Source organism: Polypterus senegalus, chromosome 2, assembly GCF_016835505.1.
Source record: "Polypterus senegalus isolate Bchr_013 chromosome 2, ASM1683550v1, whole genome shotgun sequence".
NCBI classification, from domain to species: domain Eukaryota; kingdom Metazoa; phylum Chordata; class Cladistia; order Polypteriformes; family Polypteridae; genus Polypterus; species Polypterus senegalus.
Genome location: NC_053155.1, coordinates 111,877,223 through 111,899,960, shown reverse-complemented (window position 1 = coordinate 111,899,960; position 22,738 = coordinate 111,877,223). Strand labels below are relative to the sequence as shown.

At 36.3% G+C, this 22,738-nt stretch overlaps 1 protein-coding gene across 30 annotated transcripts in view; it reads left to right on the top strand.

The window, feature by feature from the left end:
• The window catches only part of dlg2 (discs, large homolog 2 (Drosophila)), a 1,682,723-nt gene that overhangs the window by 1,404,510 nt on the left and 255,475 nt on the right, over positions 1-22,738 (top strand). For all 30 annotated transcript variants that reach the window (XM_039744362.1, XM_039744355.1, XM_039744358.1 and 27 more), the window contains one exon: positions 1,547-1,703. In XM_039744362.1, the coding sequence (XP_039600296.1) occupies positions 1,547-1,703 (157 nt within the window). The remainder of the gene's footprint in view (positions 1-1,546; positions 1,704-22,738) is intronic.

The following is a 22,738-nucleotide window of genomic DNA, read 5'->3' as shown; positions in this document are numbered from 1 at the left end:
AGAGAACTTGCATACGCCAAGCATTTAGCTGGCGTGAAAGTGTGCTTGGTTTTACACCAAGTTTAGGTTTTATACATCGCGATGTGTTAGTGGAAACAGGCTTATGCAACATTTTTGTACGTACGCACTGCTTATATATGATGCCCCTGGTTATTTTCATCCCTAATACTGCCTCTTGTGAGTCAGTATAGAATGCACAGTTCATAGTGTGTTGTCTTCCTTAATTATTGATACAATAAAAGCTGAATATTTATCTAACACGGGCCATTATCTTTCAGGTCTCATACTAGTAAATGTGTACAATTGCACTGATTGTAGCTGTTCTGTATATGGCTGGTGTGAAAAAACTGATGCAAAAGTAGCTCTTTCTTTCTGTATTGAGTATAAGCCTCTTCTGTTAAAAAACTGATTTGACTCTTAATTTTAGCATATCCATAAAGGTCTCTGGTAAAAATAAAACAAAAGGCTAGTCAGCACAGTAGGAAATGATCATCTCTCCTTTTCATTTAGTTTCATTGCACATAGAGCATATTTTTACTAAACAGCAATGAAATGTCAAGTACAAGAGATTATTTAAAAAATTTTACATGTATAAAATCTTACTCTAGCATAGTCATGAAGGGAATGCACTTAGAATTTGCTACAAAAAAAACAAACTACAAAATAACCTTGAATGTTTTCATTTTTACTGTCTTAGCTGCAGTCTGTGTATTTGTCATGTCAGCACTGCTAATTTCTTATGTGATTTTAAGCTGTCTTTCTATTTAGATCTTTGAGCTTAAGCTAAATGTAATTCTATGCATGACATGTGCAATTTTATCTTGCTACTTTACATCGACTCATTCTGCACTATGTGTTTTTCCATATTTCACTTAATGTCAAAAATAGTGTGAATTTTTCTCATTTAAAAAGGGAGACTTTTACATAGAAATGTGTAGGTGCTTTGGGCAACAGACAGTACAGTCTAGGATGTAACAGCATATTTCAGTTTGATTACTGAAGTTAAATAAAAAGAAAAATTTATTTGCCTGTCTAGAAACTTGGGTGGGCCAGAAAAGAGTAGCTTATTTTCACAAACATCATTTTCAGTTGACTGTGTTCACTTAAATGAAACAAAAATGTTCAAGCAAATTTTATTTTATCTTAGGTGATTTTCATTGAGCATACTGTTATAATCCCAAAGTTACAGCTCAAAGCAAACACAAGCATGGCTGCACAGTTAGATAACTTAAATACATGAAAGTTTTACTTTTAGTGAGAGAATTAATAGAGCAAGACTAATTGTAAATGCCTATTACATATATTTTATACTATTAGAGTCTTCTGTGCATATATTTTTATACAGGCCTTGAGTGATACGAGGCAGAGTTAACTTTAAATTTACAGGAAGTCTAAAATAGGCCGCTTGCTAGTTAACTGGAGCAATCCCCTCTTGGCCATCTGCCACTGCTTACTAGTCTACTGTACTGTAGATGCCTTGGTTAAAGAAGATGCAAAACCTAATAGATTCTTCTGATTATATGTACTATTTGACATGTTTGTACAGGGAACCTCGGAAGATTGTTCTACACAAGGGCTCAACGGGACTTGGATTCAATATTGTTGGAGGAGAAGATGGCGAGGGAATCTTTGTGTCCTTCATCCTGGCAGGAGGACCAGCTGACCTCAGTGGGGAGCTAAGGAGAGGAGACCAAATCCTATCTGTAAGTACTAAAAAGCAATTAAGAAATATCTTCCAGTGAAATGCGCCTCTTTTTTGTTATAATTGCTGTCATTAATCATTATTCCATTTTAAAAGGTGAAAGTATACAGTAATTGGCACAAGCACTTGAACATTATATTTAAATAATAAAATGTACTGTTTTAATTACAAACAGGCATACAAGAATTAGCTATGCTTTCCAAAGAGATCACAGGTAAATCTATTATTTTCTTGTGTACTGGATGTCTGATCTAGTATTGGGTTAATGGATGAAACATACTGAGTTTTTAGGCGACTGCTGTGTTTATAAATTGTCATATACACTTTAATTAAAATGCTCATGAAAATAATGACTCTATAAACCTATACTCACATGCAATTTTTTAACAGCAGTATTTTATTATTTTACTGTTATTTTTGGGATGAGAATATTTAGAATTTCTTCCAGCAGAAGGCTAAAGGTTAATAGTATAATTTTATTTGTATATAAAATGATGTTTGCTCCCTTCCTTATCAAATATAAAAATGAAGTATGAGTGAAGACTGGATCACGGTATTTTCAATTTTCCAGCATGCTTCCAATTTATTGAAAGCCCTAGATGAAAAATGCATGTCTGATGAAAGCTGCTTGCTGTTTTAGTTTTGGCACCGTACAATCAACAAAATCTTTCATCAAATTAAAGAGGGTATTTGGTAAATGACTGCAGCTAAATCAGAGCAGACTGGGTACAGACTATGGTATTTTCTGGTGTGTCCTACTGCACCTAAGTAGCATGGGAAGTAACTGGTGTTGAGGTGCACATACTTCTAAGGTCTGTAGATCTTGTTTGTCATTGAGGGTGTCTAAACAACAAAGTAGAACTTTTAGGCTTCACTTAATGGACACCCTGTTCCTTGGTGGCTACACTCTTTCTACAAAACTGAGTCTAATTCCTCATAACGGTTCATCCCCAGATGCCAGCCCTTGATCGCTTGACAAAAATTGTGACCATCTTATACTGCTTTGTTTTCCCAGTAAATGACATATTCTTTCAAACCATGAAAAAGGTGTTTTTATTTTTTGTTATTCATGTTCTCATACTTTTTATGAAGCTATTTTGATATTTACTACCAAAAATAAATGTCTGTGGCAAAGTACTGTAAAACAAAAAAAGTATTCATAGAGAAGTGTCCTGGGTTAATTCCAGTTCACCTTCTAATGCTGTTTAGACGCTGCATTAAGTGGGTGCATGGATTAAAATTTTTCTGTAAGAAAATAAATTTTAAGCAATTTTTGTTTGTGCAGTGTTTGGCAAGGCAAATCCTCTATCAGTCCCACTTGCCAAGGAATGGTTGTATTGACATACTTGTTCTTTCACAAAATTATCTCAGTCATTTTAATCAGTATTGATTGGTAATAGTTTACATCAACTTTGAATGATTTTTATTCATCTTTGCAAAATTTTGAATCAGAATGTTAGGTCCTTCAGTAGGTGTGCTGCAGCATTCCCCTTGCTTCATACTGCATGTGACTGTCTTATCCCATAATGCCTGTCTATACCTTAGCTAGTTTTAAAAGGCATGTTGGCATTGGGGCAATATTTCTTCATGAACAAGATATATTACAGTAGATATACAATGTGTGTATAGCATCTGTAGTTACGGTTGTTGAACTTGTATATTCGTTTTGGCTTTGGTTTTAAATTCTAAGTGCCATTTATATGTTATGTTGCTGCTGAAGCAAGTATTTTCCTCTTATCTATCTATCTATCTATCTATCTATCTATCTATCTATCTATCTATCTATCTATCTATCTATCTATCTATCTATCAGATGTCTCATATAGTTATCGCAAAACAAGTACTGTACTAAATGGACCCACTTTGAGTGGCAATGGATGATTTTCATGACTCGTCCAGGGTTGTTTCCTATGTAGTTATCATTGTAAATGACAGTCACATGTTGTATCTTCAGTGTCCACTGCAAAAATGGCAAATCATTCAATTGGTAAACACAGAGATGTTTAAAGGCTACATTTATTTTTAAATTGACATTTTTACATAGTGTCAAGGCAGAACGTTTTTTTTCCCTTACTCTTATCATCACATTACTTGACCAGAGTAAAATTCTGCCATAATTGTAATTCATTTACTGTTAAAAGTATAATCTTAAACCACAAGATGTCACTGTTCAGTTTTTCACTCATTTAAAAGCTTCAATCCTAATGCCTGTGCACTTTATCCTGCAAAATATAGGAAGTACTATTAAAACAGAGAAAATAATTAAAGTAGAAATAAACTATCATAGGTGCTGAAATGTGCAATTAGAAAGATTAAAGTTTGAAAATAACAGCATTTTAATAGAATTGCTTCTAATTTATGTTTTCCTTACAGGTCATATTTGGAACTACTGTAAACATATGTGGCCAAATCATAGTTTCTTTACTCTGTTATACAAACATTAATCTAGGAGTCATAGTTTCTTTTCTATTTCTGCAGTTGCTACATGCCATAATTTGTTTTATTGTCATAGAGTGGTTCTCATATTAGCAGATCTGTGCTCTCCTTTTGTATAACCCTGACTGAATATTTATCCCAGGTGAATTCAGCCGTATAAGCAAAAACTTTACTGATCTTGTATAAAACCTTTTTGTTTTCAAGCCCTTTGACTATCAAGTTCCTAGGTCTTTTAAAATAAAATGTTTTTTTTGCCCAGAGCCTTAGGATAATGTGTTAGTCATCTGAATAACTGCCTGTAGACTTTTTCGTATGTTCTTGAAATTAAAGAATATTCTCAGCCTCAAGTCACCCTGAACTGTATTAGGTGAGCTTGAATTGTATGTTAGATTATCTTAATCTATAAAAAAAAATGATTTACAACACCAACAAAATTGGATGATGCATTTGGTGAGTACAATAGAGATTGTGCAGCTTCCCATATGAGGTGGTACAGCATATGTCTCATTTTACCTGCCAGAAGGCAACTACACGTTAAAGAACTGAACATGCACCTCAATTTCATGCCAAATGCACGTTTTATGTTTTTATGGGCATGCATAATCATCCTAATAAAGAAAATGTATGTATTATTCAAGTATTGGATTGTTGTAAATGTGTATATTGGTAAAACATATACTACTCTCACGAGCTGTCATTATTACATCCACACTCAAAGCATAAGCACACAAAGAATTTTTTCAGTAGGGGCAGATTTATTTATTGTTTATTCATATCAAAACCTAAGTGCTGCTTTTCTTTTTTTTTAATAAAAATACACAATAAAACAAAGGCTATGTACTGTATATATTTGCAACAATTAAGACATAGCATATACATTATTTTTGTAATATTAATGGAAAGGCAGGAAAAATACTGCCACAAGGTTTGTTATCCTGTATAGATATAAATAAAGAATTTGGTTGAACTGCATAGGCTATATACAGTATTACATCCATCCATCCATTATCCAACCCGCTATATCCTAACTACAGGGTCACGGGGGTCTGCTTGAGCCAATCCCAGCCAACACAGGGCGCAAGGCAGGAAACAAACCCCGGGCAGGAACACAAGGTGGGAAGCAACATGGAGCATATCACCTGTTCATCACTGGGTACACTCACATGCCCAAACCTGCTTATACAGGAGTGCCATCAGTTAACCTAAAACATTTCTTTGGAATGTGGAAGGAAAACCTGAGTACCTAGAGAAAAAACTTACCAGATACTGTGTAAGAACTCAAGATACGTATAGCGTATGCCCATGTAGAGTACTTAGAAATGACCTGGTGTCTGTTTCTTATATTTTTTTCCAGTTCTGGGGAAAGTTATTTGTATCTAAATGTTGCAATATTAACTGAGACAAAAAAGAAACTCAGAGATGATGACAATAATAATAATAATAATAATAATAATAATACATTTTATTTATATAGTATAACAGGGTGGCACGGTGGCGCAGTGGTAGCGCTGCTGCCTCGCAGTAAGGAGACCTGGGTTTGCTTTCTAGGTCATCATGTGTGAAGTTTGCATGTTCTCCCCGTGTCTGCATGGGTTTCCTCCGGGTGCTCTGGTTTCCTCTCACAATCCAAAGACATGCAGGTTAGGTGCATTGACGATCCTAAATTGTCCCTAGTGTGTGCTTGGTGTGTGGGTGTGCCCTGCGGTGGGCTGGCGGCCTACCCAGGGATTTGCTCCTACCTTGCACCCTGTGCTACCTGGGATTTAATCCAGCAGACCAGATGACTCTGTGTTAGGATATAGCGGGTTGGATAGTGGATGGATAGTATAATACAATAACCAATAAAGGAAAAAAATAATTGCAGTGGGTATAGTAAATATCCTTATTTTTATATTTACTTATTTGTAAGATCACTTGATCAAGGGTGACTTACAATATTTCAGAAACAATTAGTTACATTTCTTTTGTTTTAAATTCAGTTGGAGCACAGGCAGCTGAATTAATTTGCTCATGGCCAGAAAGTGTCAGTAGTAGAATGTAAACCCACAACCTCAGGGTTTGAAATCCAAAACTTTAACCACTATATTGTACTGCCCAGCTATAGGAGAGGAAGAAGAAATGACACAAGAGCAACATTTCTTGAATTTTGCCAAGTCCATTGGTGTCAGCAAGCACGTGTATCACCCTCCCGACCCCAAACCCCTAGAGGTAGATGACAGATGTTTAACAAAAGTAGAAATCAAAGGAACAATGGAATACTCCTGGATCAGATATCTAATTAAATCATAATTTAGTAGTAGAGGTGGAAGAAGAGAGGAACATGAAGATGAAAGTAAACACAGTGTTTCTGAAAGAAAACAGATTAGAGGATATGCGATGGAATAAAAATATAAACTGTAATGCAGGGAGCAGCAATCAAATGCCTAAGCCAATTAAAGATATGAATAAACCATGAGTAAAATAAGTGATAATCTGGAATATTACAAGAATGGACAGAATGCAAAAAGGTTAGATGTAATTTAAAGCTGGAGGAAGTATGGTTCACTGAAGGGCTAGTTGTGTACAGCAATATAGTGGAAAATATACTTAAACATGCTCATTGAATAAACAAAGATAAAAATAGATGTAATGCACAATCATGTAAAACAACAGACCTATTAAAAGCTGATGTGGAAGCAACAACAAAAGATTTCAGTATATACAGTATAAGGCAGAAGAATTCAATTGCATTTGGGCAAAAATTCAGAAAGTTATTAATATAACTTGGCAAGGCTGTGACCAAAAGTATACAAAAGTCAACATCTGAAACATGTGAAAAACAAAACAAATGAGACAGAATATGCTGCCAAAGTAGAAAAAAATTGTTTGGTCAAAAGGCAAGGTCTAGGAGACAAGCAGTACATTCAAGAAAAATCAAAGTAACAAAACCCTACAAGTTCTCTCACATGTTCTAATATATGGCTATTGTCGACAGCTCTCAGTAATCTTAAACAGGATGAAGTCAATGATGTTGTGTGTCAGAACTTCCAATCATTATGTGGTGGCAATGGGGTGCCATGCTAACAACATGGCCATGGCTGTTCAGAATTGCACAAAATCCAAAACAAACAAAATAGCAGTGTATAAATGTCAGAAAAAATTAAATTAAATCTAAAAACACTTTTAAATGCAACATCCTAAAAAGTGGCCATCAAAATCATCCTGTATAGGAAATGTTTTTAACATAGTGAGAGACATTTTATTTGCTGTCTACTGCCCCAACACTTGCAAGCATCACACCTGACCTGATACATAGCTTGCTGTATGACCCTGATTTGAATCAATCAAGTTGTATGTTTTTCATATCCTCATCATATCTTCATATCTAACATTAATGTTTGTTTTTATTTCTGCAAAACAAATACAACTAATGATTGAAATATGGTTTGTGTATTTCCTCGTGGTTTACTTATAGTTAGCAATGATTGGGAGTGTTAATATAACAAGCAGAGTATCTATACACTCCTTTCAAAGGTAGCTATCTGGATGCCAGGATGCTCCTGGCAGGAGCTTGGCTCTAGAATCAGCTCTTGGCTTTTTCTAAGGTATTTTGAAGTGTATCTGTTTTAGGAGAAGGGAACCCGGGTGCACACTGCCATATCTGTAGCTTAGCATGGACAGTGTTAGTTAGATCCTTAGTCTCTTTTAAGGTATTCTTGCTTTGTATTTGATCTGTAACCCATCGGGTTCAGTGACAGGCCCTTGGCCACTGTTGTGTTTAAGACACGAGTGATGAGTGAGGTTAAAAGAGGTAAATATTGTGTGGTGTACAAATAAAACTAAGCTAGCAATTTAGGCATTTCAACTATTAACTTGTTTACCAATATAAAAAGGTTAAAGTGCCTTTTATGAACACTTTTCATGATTAAACATTTGGCGTAGTCAGCAGGATTTAGTAGGATTTTCCAATTTTTTTTGGGGTGTCCCATGACCAGAGATATCTAAATTAATGAAGAAAGTTTCAGTGCAGTCATTGGAATACATAGCACAATGTAGACAGCAGTGCATCTAAGCATAAGAGTGAAGGGAGTGTGTCTGCTTTTTCTTTTTGGCCAGAGATGAAAAACTGGTTTAAGGAAACTGTGCCTGAATGAATTGTAGGCTCAAGATGTAGTTGATAAACCCAGTCCAGACAATATAAGTGGAGTGTTGTTTGCTTTAAAGCCACATAAATGGAAGAAGGGAGACAAAAAAGTAGTCAGAACAGTTGACTGGCTACTCACTTTGGTCCTCAGCAGGCTAGAAATAGAAAATGAGGAGCTAAAAGACAACAAGGTATGTGAATTGGTTGATGAAGTGGATAAAGCAGTGTGTGATAATGTAATGGTCAGAAAGTGTTTAACAATAGAATTACCAGAGCCTACGAAAAAACTCGTAAATCCATCCCACCTTAAATCGCTTCTTAAAATCGTTCACAGCTCTCCACCAATGTCTTTTGTCATCTAAATGTGCTGATAAAAATCAGGCTGCAAACCAGCCGGCTATTCCATCCCCCCACCGACTTAGAACGTGCACAAACTTCTCCCAGCTCATGCCTTGATTAATTTTCTGGGAGTGAAGTGGAGTTTTAGAGTGGAAATAATAGATCGTTGTTTGGAACACACGCATTTCATGTCTGTTCCGTTTCTACAGTAATCTGTGTAAACACATTGTTAAAACAGAAACGTTTTTTATATTCTAGTAGTAGATGACAAAGTGTAGGCATAAACTATATAATGTATGAAGCCTAAAGTACAAATATCAAAAGAAATATTTTCACAGAAGTTACAAATCTAACACAACAATTGCGCTTTTATTCAAAAATATAACTGCAGAAACAAAAAGCCGACTTAACATGCGACATTGACACCCGTTTATTATGACTGCCTCCGTAGCGCAATCAAATCAGCCGCTGACTGGGAATCAAACGGTTGCGAGTTCGATCCTGCACCTCTCTGTTTTGAGAACTAAACTGCTTTTAGTCTTACTCTTTTAGAATAAAAACATACATTTGATTTCAGTCTGTAACAGCCGGTGTAATTTATTATACTTGTAAAGGTTAGCTTTGTTTTTTTTTTTTTAGTCAGTTTTATTGTCTCAGCCGCGTTCACGAGCCCAAACACACCCCACCCCCGCATCTGAAACTGCTGTTTTCACATAGACGGGCTGTAACAGAGGTAAACTCAGCTCCCTTCTACATCGGAGCAAGAATCCACATAGCATTGCTTGCATACTAAAGTGTCAGCAAGCAATTTTCATGGCATTACACACATTTTTGCGCATGCCCTCTGCACACTACTTGTGACTTTAGGCTTTAGGAAGTAAGTAAATAAATAAAGGTAAATCGTGTCTCTCAGGTGGGCGTTAGAACATCATCAATCAATCAATATTTATTTATATAGCACATATTCATACAAAAAAATGTGGCTCAAAGTGCTTTACAAAATAAATAGAAAAATAGAAGACACAATAAAAAATAAACATAAGTCAACATTAATTAACATAGAATAAGAGTAAGATCCGATGGCCAGGGTGGACAGAAAAAACAAAAAAAAACTCCAAAGGCTGGAGAAAAAAATAAAATCTGTAGAGGTTCCAGACCAAGAGACCGCCCAGTCCCCTCTGGGCAATCTACCTAACATAAGTCAAACAGTCCTCTTTGTATTTAGGGTTTTCATGGAAGGACCTGATGATGATGGTCACGTAGACTTCTGGCTTTCAGTCCATCAATGTTGGTGCATCATGATGCTTTGAGTAGGTGGTGGTGGCGCAGGCCGCCACCACAAAGAAACCGGAAAAAGAAATAGAAGAGAGAGTAGGGGTCAGTATGGATTTTGGAGCCACTGTGAATAGTTATTATGAAGAATTGAACATACAGAGTATCAGTATTAAGTTAAAGTGAAGTTATAAAAAGGCCATGTGTTTTCAGCAGTGCTTTAAAGTGCTCTACTGTATTTGCCTGGCGAATTCCTATTGGCAGGCTATTCCAGATTTTTATGTGCATAACAGCAGAAGGCTGCCTCACCACTTCTTTTAAGTTTAGCTTTTGGAATTATAAGGAGACACTCATTTGAAGATCTAAGGTTACGATTTGGAATATAACGTGTCAGGCATTCCGATATATAAGATGGAGCGAGATTATTTAAGGCTTTATAAACCATAAGCAGTATTTTAAAGTCAATCCTGAATGACACAGGCAACCAGTGTAGTGACATCAAAACTGGAGAAATGTGTTCGGATTTTCTTTTCCCAGTTAGGATTCTGGCAGCTGCATTCTGCACTCGTTGCAAGTGATTGATGTCTTTTTTGGGTAGTCCTGAGAGGAGTGCGTTACAGTAATCTAGTCTACTGAAAACAAAAGCGTGAATTCATTTCTCCGCATCTTTCAATGATATAAGAGGTCTAACTTTAGCTATGTTTCTTAAGTGAAAAAATGCTGTCCTAGTGGTCTGATGAATATGCAATTTAAAATTCAGATTACAGTCAACGGTTACCCCTAAATTTTTTACTTCCGTCTTAACTCTTAATCCTAGTGCATCAACTTTATTTCTGATAACCTCACTGAATCCATTATTGCCAATTACTAAAATTTCAGTTTTCTCTTTATTTAGTTTGAGAAAATTACTATTCATCCATTCAGAAATACCAGTAAGACATTGTGTTAGTGTATCGAAAGAGTCGGAGTCATCAGGTGCCATAGATTACAGCTGTGTGTCATCAGCATACCTGTGGTAACTCACGTTGTGACCAATAGTGTGAGTTCTCTGCATTTGACTTATATGACCGACATTATAAAATACCAGAAATTATACGTTAAAATCAACTCTGCATAAGATCAGGTGATCTATACTAAACAGTACAGGTTGCCAGGGTAGATAATGATAATAATAATAATAATATTTCTTTTTCTTTATATAGCGCTTTTCTCATTACTCAAAGTGCTTAGGCAAATGAAAGTGTGCAGCAGTTACTGAGAATAGAGGTCATCAGGCTGGACATGAGTCCTTTTCATTCTCCAGTATGACCACTAAAGAAGATGGGTGGATTTTGGCAAATGACAGTGGATTTCAATGCTTTAAACAGCAAAGCATTACATTTAAAAGCTGTAGTATCTGACATTTTAACTATAGTGGAATGTTTGATACAAAGATTGAAAGAGTGGCATGCAGTAATCACCTAGTAAATGTTTACTTTTTTATTCCAATAGAGCAGAAAAGCCAGGATCAGTTTGCTTGCATATGGGAGGACAGGCAGTACACATCGCAAAGGAGGTAAAGTTTTTAGGAGCATGTTGAGTAGGCAAAGAAACACGCATACCTGAGACAATTGTGGAAAGCATTTTGAAAGTTCCATTTTCAACCAGTAGAAAAGGAAGCACAGTCCTTTGTAGTTCTGCTGGGTTTCTGGGGAAAATTTCATTCCTCACTTGGGAAAAATTGAAGACCTGAGTATGGTGTGACGAGACAGAAAGCTGACTTAAGGAGGCAAGATGCAGCAGATGGCTTTTGAGAAAGCAAGAGAAGACATACTTGGACCAGTGTCTCCAAGAGATCCATTTGAGCTTGAAGTACAAGAGACATCTAATATAGCAACTTGGCAGAAAAGACAGGGACAGGGAGTAGATATTGATTTTTGGACAGCTCTGAGCAGGACGCCACTCCATAGCTAGGCTCACACAAACCCACATTCCAATGTCCTTTGCTAAAATCAGAAATCAGCCTAACAAAAATGTCTTGAGGGATGTTGGAAGAAAATGTGAAGAAAAAAAAACTATGTATGCCCTGGGAGAAAGTTCAAATTTTACACACACGGAGAACAAGTATGCAGATCTCTGAGGCAGCTGTGCTATTCACTGCATCACCATATTACATTTAATAACTGTGACATCATTCTTACAATACTTTTTTTAGTTGACAGTCTCTGCCTATTGTGATGTATTTCTCATCATCAAAAATATGCAAGCAACTCTCACTGAAAGTGAATGCGTATTGGATTGACAGGCACTCTGAAGCAGCTGCACAGGCAAAGGCCTGTCTCTCAATAGAAGCGTGCTACTCTCAGAGTTCATTCTTCTCACTATTGAAAAACGATCACATCTGGTTGTGGCAAACCAAGGTCAAGACCATTGTAATGTCAGATTTATTCACTAATTCCTGTATCATTTTCAGACGTAAAAGAAATCTACAACAAGCTAAGTGAAACTATTTTAAATGTATCTTAACTTCTGCAAAAATAAATAACTTTCTTCTGATCTTGCAGTTAATAAATGGCAATTGAATATTTTTAAAAGGCCTGTGCTGCTTTATGGTAAAATGAGATATGTAAGTGTGTTTTGGGGACAACTAAAGTAAAAAAAAAAAAAAAACTATAAGTAGATACTTCATTCTGATTTGGCATTGTTTGGTGCATCTTATCTCCTCATTGTCTGCCACATTTCTGTTCATGTCCATGTCAGCTTATGTAAGCTGCTAGGAGCGGTGACATCAGCCATTCGCCTCACTGTCTATAAATTTATTCTCATTAGTTTCAGCTACGGTATGTATGGCTTGTTTATTTTTTTTAACTGTCAAGTATAATTTTCAGCAAAGCAGCTTTTTTGTCTTCTCTCTCTTTTTTTAATTTTCCATGTCATTGCACCACTGGGATTTTGTTTTGATTGACTGTCCATGTGGCCATTGTCTTTTTGCAGCATGTAACTCTTCAAATGTTCAGTTTCCCAAAAATGACTTACACACCTGCACTGATCATATCCCATCCATATCTACCAACCAAGACTCACATATTTCTCTTAAAAGCTTTTTTTTAGGTCTGATTGGATAGGTTGCATTTTGTGAGCAGATTACTGTCAATGCCTGTACTATTGGTGTACATCTGGATTTTTTTCTGTTACTAGGCATTTTTTCTTTTACATTTGTGAAAGTTTCTTTGCAAGCATGGCCCAGGGTGTGCACCCAAGTCACCCTAATGTTACATTCAGCCATGACGATCACAACCTCCCTCAAACCGTCTAATCAAGCCTACTAACTAGAGACCTGTCTTCAGTCTTACCTTCCATCTTGTGACCGTCAAAATCAAAACCTATGTGGATCTCAATCATCTTCACATATTATTTCAGTATGGATTCATCTCCCAATATAGCACAGAATCTGCTTCCCTCAAAGGACACTAAAAGGTATCTGAGAGTGTGGTACTTTTTGATCTCTCTTCTGCATTTGTGATAAAACATAAAACTGAATTAGTTCTTACGTAGCTCACTTTCTTATATGAACCTAGAGCACTGTATACATTAAAATAATCATACAATATAAAATTATTCGCATAAAATGCAAAGTGTAAAAGACGGGGAAATTATGTTTTCATAGTTGACAAAAGAAGTGTCAGAATGACAGCTTATCAGGGAAAGTCTCTGAATACTTCCCTAGTGTTCCTCAAGGCAAACATAATGCATCTGTACATTTCCAAACTCACTTATCCTGATCAGGGTTTTAGTGAAACTGGAGCTTATCGCAGTAAGTATTGGGTTCAAGGCTGGGACAATCCCTGGACAGGGTGCCAGTCCATCATAGGATAAACACACATACATACACAGACTAAGGCTAAACTATCAATGCCAATTCACCTGATCTGCATGTGTTTAGAATGTGGGATGAAACCAGAGCACCCAGAGGAAATCCATGTAGACATAGGGAGAACAATGGAACTCCACACAGGGAAACCCTCAGTTTTCTTGTCGTGAGGCTGCAGAGTGTGCCACCATTCTGCCCACATGTAATAATAAATGATTTCTATGATCCTTTTGCAGTAGATCCAAAATATTTAGACATTTCACAGTTTCTTGCTATTTATATTATGTTGTAAATATTTTAGAGATATTTTTTAATGACAGTTTATGGTGTAATTGTAAAAAGATGGAGATGGCCTTGGTTTGTTTTAAGGTGAAAGGTCTGTGCTTCTGAATAGTCTGAGGATTTTCATTTCCCATTTAAAGCATCCTGTCCTTATGGATTGTGTTTTCCCATTTTGATGTCAACAAAAGCAAGCAGGAAACCGACAGAGAACTAGGTGGATGAATGCTTTGCTATGTGCTGCTCTACCTGCAGCTTCACCATGGGTGGATGTGATTACAGAAATAGGCCCATGTGTAGCATTAAGGTATGTAAAACATACCTTAATTAATTATAATTAATTTATAATTTTATAATAATTTAATTAATTATTTATAATTAATTATAAAACTAAATTAGTTCTTACATAGCTCACTTTCTTATATGAACCTATAGCACTGTACAGTATACATTAAAATAATTATTACAAATAATTAATTAGAGTGAGCTATGTAAGAACTAATTTAGTTTTATAATTTAGAATTATAATAATAATATACAGTAACACTGCATTCATACTTTTTTTTAATTAAGTCATACTTAGTGGGCATATTCTTTTTGTACATCTTGAACAGAAAAAGATTGAGAAATATTTGATTACAGTTTACTGTAAAAGTATGGCTGGTTTTACTGATCTTCCAGTTTTCCACTAGTCAGAAAGTATATAAAATAATGTTTTTGACTAAAATCTGTACACCAAATCCACAAATTTCAATTTTTACTTCTCACGTGTATTTACATATATTTTTGGATATACTTTTCACACCAGTGGACAATGTATTGCATTGTATTTTTTGATACTTTGCTGACTCCTCATAGTGGAGCAAAGAGAGTTTTAGCCAATAATATGCCTTTATTTTGTCCCCTCTATGTATTTGTCCATTAGGTGATTGTTGTCATTTCTGAAGTATGTTTTTTCTTTTGTGGATTAGCTGGCATACTAAGATAACTCCATCTTCTTCTAATATACAGTGTGCTGTACAGTATGTTTTTTTATTAATGTGAAATGATTCCAACATAGATTGTTTAAGTACAGTACATTTGGCAAAATTCGTAATCAAACACATCCCGGAGCATAGGAGTACTTGGTGAGTAAAGAAAACCGAGTATCCACTTATGCGAGTCATTTATAAAGCAGGACAGAGAAAATAATAATATACCGCCACTAAAGTAAAAACAACACTATATGCATTTGAACAGAGTGCAGAGTGGTAATGTGTTCATTAAGAAAAAAATGTAAATTTTTAGAGTGTCATTTTAATGATGTAGTGACCATTTTCATTTTCCGTTTTGCTTTGGGTGGCACAACAAGGCCTTTTCTGGAATTAAAAAAAATAATGTCACCTGATGAGCAAAAAATGGGTAGAATCACAAATCTAAAAATCAAAAGCCTCTAAATCAGCACTTAGAACAGTTTGTCTCATGCCATATATTGTACAGCACAGGCCCAACTCAAAAGTCTCATTAATGATTGATTTGCCTAATGGCGAAGATGTTAATAAATTAAACATCCTCAAATCCTCCTTTGACAATAAAACATTTATATTTATAAATGTTTATCACATTTAGATAATCAATAATATAGTTATAAGCTGTTTGTTTTAAAACATACACTAAGAGATTTTGAGTTGTAATGAAAAAGCCATATTTTTCTTAATGTACCATTAGTGTTTTTGTATTGCTTTCATATAAAAGTCATTATGCAAACTGCATTGAACTCTTAGTACAAAAGCAGACCTTCAGTTTGCTGTTCCATTCAACAGTCGTGATTAGAACAATATTCCTTTATCATAGAATTACAAATAATGCTGCAATATGCACAGTTATTAACTAGATAAATTAATGTAATATACTTTCCTTGTTCTTTTTGTTATTATCTGATATTTTCATAAGACATTTCTGTAAAACATTGACACTATCTAATTTTTTTAATTGATATGATATCCACTAGTGAATATGTATTTAATTCAATCAGAATGAAGATAATTTGAAGATGTACGAGTATGTAAAATGTATTGCATTAATACAGACCAGAAGATGGCATTGTGCTACTCAATAAGTGACAGACAAACTTTATACTCCAGCCTTAGCTATCTCATTCTTTCATACCAAGGCCATTTCTTAGCTAGTTATGTAAGCTTTGTGTTTATTTCAATATTTGAGTCTCTGGCTTTAATAAAAAGTAAAAGTAATAGCAATGTACTTTCATCACACTTGTTTGAATTCTTTTCTAAAAACTAAAAAGAAATATATTGACTGTATGTTTTTTACCCAGTGTGTTTAAATTTCTGCTGATTCTTGTGTCATTTCCTGGGATGACTGAATTGATGAAAGCAGCAGGATATTAACAATCAAAGCAGATTACAAAGTTGGAATGCCATCGTTATTTTGGATTAACCACATATTGCTAAAGGATGTAAAGATAATAGCCTATATATCTAGACAGCAGGAAATATATTAACATTTGAGTTGAGACCACATAGAGTATTCAGGTTAATATGAAAGTGATTTTCTTTTTGTATTTTTTTCTTTTTGTTAAGCTTCCCACTTTGAAAGATGAGACTTGCTATAAAATTCTGCATATGCGGATTAATTAGCCTCTGTCTAGACTGGTGATAACCAACATGATAAGTGAATCATTCTTATTTTTAAATGAACTTCCTCTTTAATTAACTTTCCTCTTTCCACTGTCATTCTGTAGTTAAAAAGACAATGCAGGTCGATTTATAATCATAATATGAAATCTGAGGCTAGTAGCCTGCCTAGTGTCTCAGGGATCGTTATACTTACTTGAAAGGGAAGTAGTTACTGTAAGAACGTGTCATGTCCTGATTCTGTATCAATTTTTTTCCAAGTAACATTGATTAGAATCTGATTTCCATAATTCAGTCTCCTGTTTAAATAAGTATTTTATATTTGTTCCCTTCTATTCCAAAAGCAATCTTATTCTACAACATTACCAAAGATTCTAAATCTTTTCATGTAATAGAACATCATCTTCTTTAATCCTAAATATCCTTTACTTACCAAACTATGTTTGCTTTAACCATCCCAATTGTGTCTTACTTAACTGCAGTGATATCACTGCATTTGGGATAAGTGGGACATCTCCGAGCTTATGCGCAAAAACTAGTTAAGTAGTAAACTTTTCTCAATAACTTATATATTTATAACTTAATCCATCCCTCCATCCATTATCCAACCCGCTATATCCTAACTACAGGGTCACGGGGGTCTGCTGGAGCCAATCCCAGCCAACACAGGGCGCAAGGCAGGAAACAAACCCCAGGCAGGGCGCCACCCTACTGCAGTTATAACTTAATGTTATAACAAATTCAAGTTAGTCATTATAATCATATTTTTTGCAATTTTTTTTCGTGTTATGCTCAGTGCAATTTCTTATCAAAAATTTCCTTTTTGCGGTATGTGAAATTTTCTTTGTGCTACCTTCCTGTTTTCAAGTTATTTTGGGAAGTACCTTCAACCCTGCAATGTTCTCACCATACCTTTCTCATGTATGTGCATTTGTAGCCTGAACGTTTCAGTTCCACCTTGGGGAATGAAAGCTACCGCCCTTTAAAGTGACCCATTGGTTGATGTTTTTATTTTTTAATGAAGTTTCTACTTATGTACGAGGGACGTCCAAAACGTTTCTGCATTTTTTAACTCTATTTATTAAGAATTTCAAAAACAAATTGCATCACTTTTCTATTTAGCCACCTTCCTTTGTAATGCAATTTTCCCAGTGTCGTACCAACATTTTAATGCCATCAGCAAAAAATATTTTTGATTTTTCACTTAGCCACTGATGCATTGTTGCTTTCACATCAGGGTTCTTTCTTTATTCCTCATGGTCATGGCTGTAGCTGGACATCTGCCAAGCTCTGTATCTGTCACACTAGTACGGTAATTTTCGAATATTTCAATCCACTCACAGACAACTCTACGAGAGAGAACTTTATCTCCATAATGAGCACACATGCAGAGATGAATTTGTGCTTCTGGCACACCTTCTGCCCACAAAAAAGCATATGACAGAACTCTGTTCCTCTTTGGCACCATTTATAAGTTTTGCAGCCATCTTCACCACAGGATGACAACTCTTATACTAAACTGCAAGGGCAGCTGGCTTGCCATACAGAATTAGTCACATGACACTCTCATACAGGACCAATTACTACTCCTCCTGCCTTCACCATTTCCAAAGAAAATTTAAAAGTGCAGAAACATTTTGAACAACCCTCGTACAATATGTTTTAGTATTCTGTCCCCTGAACTATTTTGAACATGTATGACTATTCATTTATGTTTCTCACTTCGGTGTGTCGTGGCAAAAAATTCATCATCAGAAGGCTTTTTACCTAACAATAAAGGCTATTAGGACTCGAGATAGACAGACAGAATTTTAAGGCTTTATTGCAATAAATCAACCACCCGGACTCAACCCAATTCGGCCGAATGACATTGAGCCCCGAACATTACAGCATCTGAAGTTTTTAAAACAATTTCTTATAATTTTGGACTCATTCAATTAGCTCATTCTGCACCTGGTTTTACTGTCCATTATTCCTCTTGGTTTCTGTTCGGCTTATTTTGATTGGTCTAAGACTGGGTGGATGGCTTCCTCTTACCATCTTTGGGCTTTTCTTATGTCATTCCCTATCTTTTCTGACCTCGCTATAATGAGCTGTCTTGCCCATCTTCTCTGAATCCCTTCTACTCCTGTCCTGTCGAACCTTGAGTTTCCATGGGAACCCTTATCATCTCTTTATTTTCCTATCACTGGCCCCCTCGTGGTATTTCTATTTTTCTATGCTGTTCCCATTTTCTCCAACTGGCCAAGGCTTCAATTCCATATATGGGTTTCCTCCCATCATTTTCTTTCTTAAGCCTTCCAAACTTTTTATAATAGTGACCTGAAGATTTAAGCTTTTAATAAAAAAGTAGTATAGTATGGGCTTTCATTTAATCATTGCTTGGCATGCTTGATTTGTCTTAATTTCTACACTAAAGTTAATTGCTAATATATTCTTCTAGTATTTTTGCTAATGCCTGAATTTACTAAGATTTTCTCTTCATGCATTAATGTCAGGGTGACCCTGCTTACAGCAAAAGCCTTTTGTTGCCTTTCTGCTGATTCGTCAACCCAGCTGGTTTTCGATACATGCCTTTCAGAGTCATCTTCTCTGTGTTATCGCTTCCTAGCCTTGAATCACAGGTGTTCTCAAACTCTTATCCTGTCCAAAGCTGGTTTCGGTGTGTCAATTTTTCTGTTCTTTTCTTACACTGGAAATTTTACTGTAAGCCTAAAAAATAATGCAATATAACTGATTTTTTATTTAACTATTTGCTTGACCTATATTATTTGCTTAACATTCTAATGTATGCTTAATCTAATGTTTTAGAAGCTTTTAATTACTTTTTATGGCTCTTCATGTTAATTTGCTATCCTCTCATGCTAATATAAAAAATTATTCTTCTACAGGTGTTAACTATTTGATGTTGATGCTGAGATATCTTTTAACACTGTCCTTTGCTAGTTGTACTGTATGAAAATATGTTGATAGATTATCATATTGTTTGATTTCTTTATGGCATTATTTTATAATCATTGGTGCTGGTAATTATGAAACACATTGTCTCTACCTCATGTGAGGTTTACCTGAAGCTACGCTACAATAGCAATGATCTTTCTTAGGCTCCTTCCTTGCAGCTTCCTTGTATTACATTATGGTCACTTGACCCTAGTGGTTCAATCACCTCTACACCCTCAATTCTATCCTGATTATTACAGAATACTAAATCCAGACAGGCTTCACCCCGTGTTGGTGCTTTAACATGCTGTGTTAAAAAACAGTCGCTGATTACTTCTAAAAACTCCTGCTCTTGTGCTCCTCCATCTGTAAGGTTATCCCAGTTAATATTTGGATAATTAAAGTCCCCCATGACTATAATATCCCCCTGTAAACTTGCCTTTTTGATATTACTAAAAGATGTGCGTTGAAATTACTGTCTGAATTGGGTGGTCTATAACACACTCCTAAAATAAGACCTCTTTCCCTAATATTTTCCAGGCGAAGCCACATGTCCTCACTAAGATGGGGCTCATCAGCCAACTGAAGAGGACTTACATTTAAACCCTGTTTGGCATAAACAGCAACCCCACCTCCTTTTCTGTTCTGTCTATCCTTCCTAAAAAATGTGTATCCCTCTATGTTACACTCATCCCCATCTTTGTTATTTAGCCAGGTTTCCGTTATTGCTATAATATCATAATTATGCTCTGCTACATACAACTCCAACTCACTTACCTTATTTTTGATACTTCTAGCATTAAGGCAAGCTATTTTTAATGTGTTAATCCTACCTTTACGTGTTTGCTTAAAATTTACATTACTATGCATTTTTATTTCTACACCATTGTTTGTTGTTCTATGTTTAGATCTAATTCTGGCATGTCCTAAACTCCCTGCCCCTCCATTCCCTAGTTTAAACAATCCTCGACTATCCTACATATACGCCTCCCCAATACATTGGTGCCCCTCCGGTTCAGATGTAACCCGTCACGGCGGAACAGGTCCCAACTGTTCCAAAAGGAGTCCCAATGCCCCATAAACCTATACTCTTCTACCCTGCACCAAGACTTGAGCCACGCGTTAAGCCTTCTAATCCCCTCAATCTTACCTGGACTGGCGTGTGGCACAGGCAGAACTTCGGAGAAGACTACCTTGTCAGTTCTGCTCCTCAGCTTGGTACCAAACTCTTTGAATTTGGATCGCAGAACTGACAGACTACCCTTATGTATGTCATTTGTTCCAACGTGGACAATGACAACTGGATCCACCCCCGCTCTGGCCAAGAGCCTATCCACCCTTCCAGGGAGGTCTCCCACCTGTGCTCCCGGAAGGCAGCACACCGTGCGAGACTCTCTCTCTCTGGAGCACACCTGTGCTTCAATCCCCCTAATGATTGAGTCCCCAACTATCACTACCTCTCTTTTTGGGAACTGGTTTTGAGGTGGCCCGTTGGGGCTCCTCAACCCTGCCTACCACCTCAGAATTATCAGAGTCACCGTCCAGCTCCGCCAGGACATGATAACGGTTAGACACTTCTAATTCTGACTGTTATTGGCAGAAAACACGTGTAACAATCTTGCAAAAGAAAGGAGTAAGTGCCTGAAGGATGGATGAAGTTAAAGATTGGGGATGAAAGTATTAAAGGATTGCATTAAAATAAAATCATTAACAGGCGGGGTGTAAATTGCCAGAGAGACAAGAAGGTGCCAAAGTTACCATGACATACAAATATCAGAATCATACACTTCCTGGTTATCACAATTTGTGCATATAACTCTAAACTACAAGAATTCTTTATTATTATTATTATTATTATTATTATTATTATTATTATTATCTATACTAATAAAAGGCAAAGCCCTCACTCACTCACTCACTCACTCACTGACTCATCACTAATTCTCCAACTTCCGTGTAGGTAGAAGGCTGAAATTTGGCAGGCTCATTCCTTACAGCTTACTTACAAAAGTTGGACAGGTTTCATTTCGAAATTCTACGCCTAATGGTCATAACTGGAAGGTATTTTCTCCATTAACTGTAATGGAGTTGAGCTGGAAAGACGGGGCGGAGTTTCGTGTGACATCATCACGCCTCCCACGTAATCACGTGAACTGACTGTCAACGCAGTGCGTAGAAAACCAGGAAGACCTCCACAAAGCGCTTAAGAAAACATGCATTATATAATTGAGAAGGCAGCGAAACAATAAGAAGCGAAGCGAGTGGCATATACTACCATATTCATGAGTGCTGCTACCTCGAAAGAAAGCAAGGTGTAAACCTAAACTTTAAATTAAGTTCATAGACAGGCTACGCTGGCGTTTCACATGCCCACAGGTAATGCGGGATACAAGTTTAATGAGAGGACGAGGATATAAACGAGTTTTGATCACTTTGTAACTAAGTTAAAATTGTAGGTGAAGGGGTGTGCTTATGCAAATTCGAGAGACTGTGTTTGTGGGGATTGACAGTTAAGGTGGGTGGGGAGTCACGCCATCATCTCCCTCCCACCTCATTTCGCTCTGAGCTGAGCTCGCTAACGCCGTCTCCAAGCAACTTGTCACACTGCCACCAAATACTCACAGAAAAATCCACAAGTTAATACACACGCTGTCTCTAGAGTTTCAACACACTGAATCCTCCAGGCACTACTTACAAAAGGTCACATTGACAATCGTGTTACGCTATTTTTAAAATCTTTCCTTTTCTTAGCACAAGCACAGCTGAGAAGCTTCGATGCATGTGCTCCATAACGCTGAAAAATAATGCATTTAATCACACTTTGCATTACAAGCAAAGGGGAGCTTTTGTCAATGCATGATTTCCTGGTACACCGATTACATTGATCAGCGATCCCGATTCATTTTACCCTCGCACCACCTTAGTTTGAGAAGAAGTATGAAAAATATGAGGTTAACACAGAAAAACAGATCACCAATTCAAGCTTTATGAATAATCGATTCGCCATCAATAATTGTTTTGGTAAAGCCATCCTCCTTCCATTTTATAATTTTTCCCGCCACTAGCCATGATTAAATGAACGGTAAAAAAGTAAGAGCAAAGCGAGGGTGACTTATTTAGGCAGGAATATATATGATAGCAACACTCATGACAATGTCAATCAT